The sequence below is a fragment of the Octopus bimaculoides genome, chromosome 10 (assembly GCF_001194135.2).
Source record: "Octopus bimaculoides isolate UCB-OBI-ISO-001 chromosome 10, ASM119413v2, whole genome shotgun sequence".
NCBI lineage: Eukaryota > Metazoa > Mollusca > Cephalopoda > Octopoda > Octopodidae > Octopus > Octopus bimaculoides.
The window spans coordinates 14,749,439-14,758,243 of record NC_068990.1 but is presented as its reverse complement, the minus strand read 5'-3'; the positions used below and the strand labels follow the sequence as shown (position 1 = coordinate 14,758,243).

General features: G+C 35.5%; 1 protein-coding gene across 1 annotated transcript in view; it reads right to left on the bottom strand.

Moving 5' to 3' along the window:
* LOC106875011 (mutS protein homolog 4) overlaps positions 1-8,805 on the bottom strand; it is a 69,252-nt gene that overhangs the window by 8,494 nt on the left and 51,953 nt on the right. Inside the window, exons 19-22 of the mRNA XM_014922954.2 lie at positions 8,342-8,509; positions 6,994-7,066; positions 4,340-4,404; positions 3,060-3,130 (exon numbers count right to left, since the gene is read on the bottom strand). Coding sequence (XP_014778440.1) covers positions 3,060-3,130; positions 4,340-4,404; positions 6,994-7,066; positions 8,342-8,509 — 377 coding nt within the window. The remainder of the gene's footprint in view (positions 1-3,059; positions 3,131-4,339; positions 4,405-6,993; positions 7,067-8,341; positions 8,510-8,805) is intronic.

Below are 8,805 nucleotides of genomic sequence, written 5' to 3'. Positions count from 1 at the left end.
AGTTGGGCAGTTTGACAGGAGCTGGCAAGTAGGAGGGCTGCACCAGGCTCCAGTCACCTGTTTTGGCATGGTTTCTATGGCTGGATGCCCTTCCTAATGCCAACCACTTGAATGAACCAAAACATCGCTTGATGTCAAATGGGAGTCAGCTTTGAATCCACAATGCCAAATAGACAGCACCAAACCGACTGCCAAACGTCTCATACTCTACATGGAAATAGCTTAAATTAGGCATTAGTGTTATATAAGGACATTCAATTTTACAGTGTTCCAGATAATGTTGAATACCATTACAACGGTGCTATTATAATCTACGAATAGACGGTGGGGGAGGGGGTGCAAATGGTTGTTCAGTCTGCCAGAAATAGCAGCCAAATCTCCCTCAAATTATACCACAGCCGGTTAAAAAAAGGACATACTGGATAAATGTCCAGGGTTCCCTGCACATATGAAAAAATACAAAGTGGTTGGTCATTGCTGGGATGCTGTCGATCTTCAGTCTACTCAGTCAATGTTCAGTGGAGGGTAGGAGGCGGGGAGCTAAACAATCGCGCAAGCTGTTTTGGACTTTAAATTTCAGCAATGATTGCTGACAGCCATTGTCTTTAACATCTAGGGTAAGATAATTAATCAGTGATGGTCATACTTGTTTACAAGTTGACAGCAAGTATGTGGTTATGTATGCAGGTCCATACATAACTGGCCCTCCATTGGTTACAACGATGAGTGTCCCAGTTGATCCAATCAATGGAACAGCCTGCTCATGAAATAAATGTTTAAGTAGCTGAGCACTCCACAGACATGCATACTCTTAATGTAGTTTTCTGGAAAATTTAGCATGACACAGGATGTGACAAGGCCAACCCTTTGAAATAGAGGCACTACTCGTATTTACCAGCTGAGTGGACTAGGGCGACGTGAAATAAAATATCTTGCTCAAGGAAATGATGCACCACCAGGTATTGAACTTATGACATCATGATCATGAGCCAAATGCCCTAACCACTAAGCTATGTGCCTTCATCTGTACACACATACGTACATGACAGCCCTATTGATGTTGACTAAACTCTAATGAAAGAGACTTGTTTCGGGGTTAGATAGTGGCTCTTCCATTTCGTGAAATGCAGAAAAATAAAAAATAGTGGCTTGACTCACTGACATTAACCAATAAGGGGGTAGGTAGATCTACATAATATTTAGATCAGTTACAAATATCTACAACATCTCTCTCAAATGCCATCTTGTAAAAAAGAGGACATATTGAATAATGTGGCTCTTGGTGAACTATGTCTATGAATAGGGTAGAGAGGGTCACAGATGGAGTGTCTTTGATTGTAAGTATGCTTACTCACGGATGACCTAAGCTAAACAACAATTAAAACAGCAACAAAACAGGAAAATACATGCATTTTTTTATATATATTACCTAACCAAATCATTTATGGTTATCTCATATTTTAATTGTAGCAGACACACAAAACACACCATACACTATACATACACTGTACATACACACGTGTAAAAATACACACGCACACAACACAAACATACCTGTATACAAACACAAGCACACCTATAGACATACACATATACACACAAACCACAAACACCATACACAAACGCTGAATACATACAAAAACGTAAAAACACACACACACAACACAAACACAGCTGTAGACACACGCACACTATTAAACACTAACACACAGACACACAAACACATACATACACAAATACATGCATGCATATACAAACACATCTACCCAAACACACACAAGCAAACAAACAAACAAACAAAGACACAAGATAAGTTAAGAGATCTCCTGAAGTATATCATACAATTTCACATTATTTTCATTCTTATCACAGCTATATAAATAATTACATTATCAGGCGAATCATATCAGTTGGATGGTAAATATAACCGGACACAGATAAACTTAAAACAAAAGGAAATGGTTATTAATACTATAAAACTATATATAGTCCAACATCTGGAAGTCATCTTGGATATGTCTCATTCGGTCTCAACAATCCTGAGGAGACAGATTCATTTGATGAGTCTGAAGTTGTATGGAGCCAAGTCAAATTGTTAGAAAATAATATACAGCAGTGTGTGTGTATATATATATATATATATATATATAATCCATGGATGAGATCCAGAGATTCTGTGTATGGAAGACAGTAGCATTCAATTGATTCAAAGTTAGACTACTATGTCTTTACAGGGGATCAATTCCATGGGGTAAAGAGTGGCTATAAAAAGGATCGAGTTGAGCAGATATAGAGGCAATTATGCGAATGTACAACTGTTATATTTAAAATATCTCATTTGTTTATCCGTATAATTACCAATATATATATATATATATATATATATATATATATATATATATATATATATATATATATATATATATATATATATATATATACAGTGGGGGGAAATAAATATTCGTACATGTCGAAATTCTTTATCTATTTAATTTCTAATGAACATAAATGGGATATACCAATACTATATTTGCATACACACACATAAACTAAGAATATGCAAAAGAAACTAATAAATTATAGTAACTAATGAATTTATATACAAATATAAATATTTAGGGGTGAAAAAAGTATTCGTACAGCATCTCTCTCTCTCTATATATATATATGTGTGTGTGTGTGTGTGTATATACACAAACATACAACCATCATCAAGACAAGGGATATGCCAACCCCTAAACACACACGCACACATACACAATAGGATTCCTTCAGTTTGCATCTACCTAATCTACTCATACGGTTTTGGTCAGTCTGAAATTTTAGTAGAAAGCACTTGCCCAAGGTGTCATGAGGTGGGACTGAACCTAAAACCATATGGTTGGAAAGCATACTTCTCGACCACAGAGCTACACTTGCACCTATGTTTACACATCTTTCAATTTTATAACTGTGACATGATATTAAAAGGAACAAAGAAAGAGAGAGAGAGAGGGGGGGGGAGAGAGAGAGAGGAGGGGAAGAGAAGGAGGGAGGGAAAGAGAGAGAAACATACTTACTTCTCGACATTAGGATAAACTTCATCAAGATTAGTCAATTCCATGAAGTGGGTAACAAAAAGTGTTATAGCCTGTAAAACAATGAGATATAGTTGATAAATTTATGTACAGACAATTTTTGTAGTCAAAAACCATTTAATATTAAACTAATTTTAAGTGAAAATCCTGAATTTCTTTTGAGGCAACCAAAGTAATTTACGAATAGAAATAGGAGCAGGCATGGGTATAACAGGCTTGTGTTGCATAGTCTGGTTGAGAAGCGAGGTAGAAATCCCATGGCAGTAAACGCATTTTTTAACTGGCGTCAAATCAGCAACGTGTTTTGTCAAATGGACGATCTATCAGTGACTGATGTTCACATCTCAACGGTCTAAGTTTTATGTTCTAGCACATTTGTACTGTTTAGAGTAGCACTTGGTAGGAAGGTGTGTAGCGTGTGATTATCGCATTGACCATGAAAGAGAAAGTTGTCATGGCAGTACCTGCTCAGTGGCCTACATAAAGTTGCAGAAAGTGTATAGAGAGGAGAGTATGAGCTGCACACAAGTGTATGAATGTTTCAGATGTTTCCAAGATGGCCAAAAAAATGTCGATATTGACAAACGTTCAGGGAGACCTGCAAGAAGCAGAACTGAGGAAAACATTGCAGATGTGTGTGCAGCTGTGAGGGGAAATCATTGAATCACCATCCATAAGTTATCAGAGGATGTGCAGATTAGTTATAGTTCAGTTCAGTCCATTATCGCTGAAGATTTGGGTATGAAATGCATGTCTGCCAAGTTTGTGCCAAAACTGCTTTCAGCTGACCCAAAAAAACACCTGGGTTTCAGTTGCACAAGATCTCCTTGATTGTGTCAAGAATGATGAAAACTTTTTGTAAACTATAGGTCTCTGAGCAGGTATCGCCAAGCTTTTGGTAAAATTTGATGCAAATTCTCTGCTCAGCTTTCTCTGTCATGGTCAATGCAATGATCACACGCTACACACCTCCCTTCCGAGCACTGCTGTAAACAGCGGAAGTGAGCTAGAATGTTAAAACTTAGTGTGCATACACAGCAGAGTTCAAGGTCAATCTGTGTCAAGCAGCTTCACTCTGCATGCTTTAGCTTCATTACTATAACAACAGTCCGGATACTTATTGATCATACCATGCACAAATCTTTTTACAAAGGAAAAAACAAATTCTTGCAGCTTAATGAAAAAATAAGTCCACAATGTCAGGATCAAGAAATACATTGTCTCATATTTTGCCCTAAAAATTATATAACAATTATTCATACCTTTGTACTCAAAAGATATTCACATATTGCGTAACAAATTCCCAAGCCTTCTTTGACGCTAGTTCCTTTAAAAGCAAGAATATGAAAATTCATTGGATACATCCAAAAGTTATGCCCAGATACTTTGAAATGAAGAAAAATTATGTTATAATGAATAATTCAGTATTCTTTGATATATATGTGAATATGTGTCTGTGTGTGTGTGTGTATTTAAATTTTGTGTTAGATGTAGTTCTACAATGTCACATACTTAATATGTTAGTGAGCTGGCAGAATTTTTAGTATGCCAAGCAAAATGCTTAGAAGCATTTTGTCCGTCTTTATGTTCTGAGTTCAAATTCTGCCAACATTGACCTTGTCTTTCATTCTTTGGGGTTCAATAAAATAAGTAGCAGTTGGGTGTTAGGGTCAATGTAATTGACTTATCCCCTCTCCAGAACTTTTTGGCCTTGGGTACCAAAATTTGAAAATAATATATGTGTGTTGTTAAACACTTTTTGGTTGCAGCTTTTTATAGAGAAAATCCTTTTAAAGATGTAGAGTGTTAAAAAACACAGCATACTTCAAAGCCGGGTGAAATGAATTGCCCCAGAGGTTTACAAGAATGACAGATATCAATATTTTGCTGTTATTTCAGCTCATCAATACTATGCTCTCATTTTACCCTCAAAACAAATTTAAACAGCTAGCCTGAAATATATATTGATAGTGTAAAATCTATCTGCTGATGTGCAACAGTGCTGTACAAGTAAAATATAATTCAGATTTTGAGCTCTGTAATGTAAACATTATTGATGTCATGCACTTAATGTAGGTGTGTTGTAAAACACTTTTTGGCTGCGATATTTCACCCAAAGAAAGTCCCTTTAAAGATACAGTGTATTGAAAGCCAGGTAAAATGAATCACCCTGGAGGTGAACAAGAATGACAGATAATGATATTTCACTGTTATTTCAGCTCATTGGGGTTGTATATTCAATTTACCCTTGAAGCAAAGTCCCTAGATGGAATACCACAGCCAAAAAACATTTAACAACAAATATACATTATGTGATATCAAGTCATCAATTATATTCATACATACAGATATATATATCAGTTTGGTAAGAAAGTTCTTGGACACTTTTAACATATTACATCATTAACAATTAGCAAAACAACAAAGAAAAATCAATCCAAAAGATGATCATCATCATTATCGATCATTTTTTGCCATCTTTCGGGCAAAGTTTTGAATCCTTTCATTCAGAAATCGTGTGGCTTTGAATCAATAAAGTCATAAAGGAACGATTTCACATCTTCTTCATTTTTTAACTCTGTATCGAACTATCCTACACCCTGTATATCATCATCATCATCATCATCATCGTCATCATCATCATCATCACCATGATGCTTGCATGGGTTAGATGGAATTCACAGAGGCAGATTTTTCTACAGCCAGATGCTCTTCCTATTACCAACTCTCACCTGTTCCCAAGTCTGGAAAGATTAGAAAACAATGGGTGGTAGGAAGCAATATTAATTAGCCAGAAAAGAAACCAGATATCAGATATGATAAGCATGGAAGAACATGAAAGTAAGAAGGTTACCAATGTTCTAGTGTTTTGTAACAAGAGGATCAGAGGTGCTACAAGTTCTGGATTGCAAAAGGGTAGTGTACCATTATGAATCAAGATGTCATTGGGGACAGTAATCGAGAAACTGTAAATTATGATGTCCAAAAGGTTTATGGGATCAAAAGGAGGCAAAAAGAAAACAAAAAGGATTCATAAGTATTAAATGCACAGGGGTAGTTCAGTGGAAGTACATTGATGAAATAAATTCTTTCAAATGTTTAGAAGGTTCCCAAGAGGTAGATGATATTTTCTGTTACCCAATATGAACTAAGTAGCAACAGAGATGGGTTCTCTGAAAATATAGCAGACAATATAAGAACAGGGTAGAGGAAGTTCTGGGAGCTAATATCCCTTCTGTCAACAAAGGGAATCTCTTTCTTATTCAAGAGCAGATGGTTTCTGCTTGAGAAATGAAGTACCATTTTGCATGATAGTAAAACTTGCGCACAGAATACAGAGGATGTTTGAAATGATAAAAGTGAGACAGCATGCTCCACTGGACATATAATGTTAATGCAAATGTCATTGATGCATGTGCAGGATGAAATTTGGGTAAAGAAGTCCAGAGGGCCCATGGAAAATTTCCAGAAATCCCTGGCCTGGCTATTGAGGGGTATTGCCAGTTTTACAGGCATGGAAGTGCTGTCAACTGAATTTGTCTGAGATACTTGTAGAGCAATGAAACTATTCTGTATGTACTTTCTTGCTGACCATGCCAATGGAAGAGGCAACCTGAGGAAGAGATGGTAAGAAGTGATGAAGAAGATGACAAAAGTCCACAATTTGTGGTGAGATGTTGTACTGAAGAAGGCCTCATCCGACCTGTGCAAAGCAAATGAACATAAAAATGATGATGATGATGAAGATGATGATGATGGTGATGATAACGATGATGACGATGGTAACAGTAATGATGACAATAACAAAGCAGATGATGATGATGACGATGATGATAATGATGATGATGATGACGAAGAAAGCAAATAAGTCATAACATCCAGACATTCAATGGCAAATAACACCTGCTCTACTTACCTCGACCGAGCTCATCAATTATTATTAGTGAAGTATCTGAAGCATTCTGAATAATGTAGTTGATTTCTCTCATCTGAAATGAAATTGATCGTAAATGTATGTACTCAGATACATATATATATATATATATATATGTACGTACACACACACACACAAGTAAATGGTCTTCATTAGTTTTGACAATTCTTGTTCTTTGATCAGCTGAGTACCACCAACACATTGAATTATGCATAAATAGCATAAATGGCTGAGTATACTGCACAGACACGTGTACCTTTAACATATTCCTTGAGCTGAATCAGTGTTATACAGTATGTATTATGGGTATAATCCATCCGATGGACTTCTGCTGTGTCTCTCTAACCAAGTTCCCTCATAAAGCATTGGTCTACCTGAGGCTATAATAATAAACACTTGCTCAAGATGCCACACATACATCACTTGCCAACCAAGTGGCTTCAGGTTCAGTTCCACAGCAGAATCTTGGTGTGTGTGTGTGTGTGTGTGTGTGTGTTCTTGTCTTGTATGCTAGTTATAAAAATGAGCATCACCATCATGCAACTAGTGCCCTTCATTTTCAATCTTCCATGAAATACATATCCAGCCACAGGGAAATACTACCTTCCTTGGAAATGAGTAAGGGTTGGCAACAGGAAATGCATCTTGTCACAGTAAAATTTGCCTCAATGTGTTCCATCTAACCCATGCAAGCATGGAAAAATGGATGTTAAAACTATGATGATGATGAAGTCATATACTGTATGGTCAATAAATAATTTTTTTTAGCTTTATTGTAAAAATATAACTCACGAATATACCCCATGAACTTTGATAAACAAAAGTAAGAATCAAACCAACTAATTTTGTCATTAAATATTGATTTTAAATTTTGGCACAAGGCCAGAAATTTCGAGGGGAGGGGATAAGTCAATTATATCGACCCCAGTGCCCAACTGGTACTTATTTTATCGACCTTCAAAGGATGAAAGGTAAAATCGATCTTGGTAAAATTTGAACTCAGAACATAAAGACAGATGAAATGCTGCTAAGCATTTTGTCCAGCATTGTTAATGATTCAGCCAGCCTACTATTTTTGCTATGTCATTAAATATTGATCAGAAATGAAAGTAAGAAATCGATGAAACTTTAATGAAAGACAAAACTTGCTGGATTAATCTCCAATTTCAGCATTTTTTGTAATTGTGTATATTAAACGATATTTATTTCTTAGTAGATGGAGCATTTATCTCTCAGTGGATAGAGTACTTATGTGTGTGTGTGTGTGTGTGTGTGTAAATTACTTTTGACAATCGTTTTATTTAGAACAATATTAATTTAGTATTCTCACTTCAAGCATAAATGTAGAGGCATTAGTTTCTAGATCATCATCGCTGCCAATACGAGTAAAAATCTGATCAGAAATTCTAAAAGAAGCATATGTAGCAGGTACAAAACATCCGATTTGAGCCATAATTTGGAGCAAAGCAACTTGCCGTAGATATGTTGATTTACCACTCTGTAAAAGAAAGTAAAAAAGATAAACAGTATTATATCTGAATTGAATATCTTTGAATGAATGATAAAGAATATATGATACATTGATTTTAAATTAATCCTAATCTAGAAAAGACATTTCTGCGTGGCTATGACTGTAATTTAATTAAGTTTATAGATGATTTTCATTTATTTTTACTAATATTTGTTTGTTTTGTGCTTATTTTTTTAATAAAAATATTTGTTTCTACATGTTTGTGTGTGTGTGTGTGTGTGTATACATACATATATATATATATATATATATATATATATATA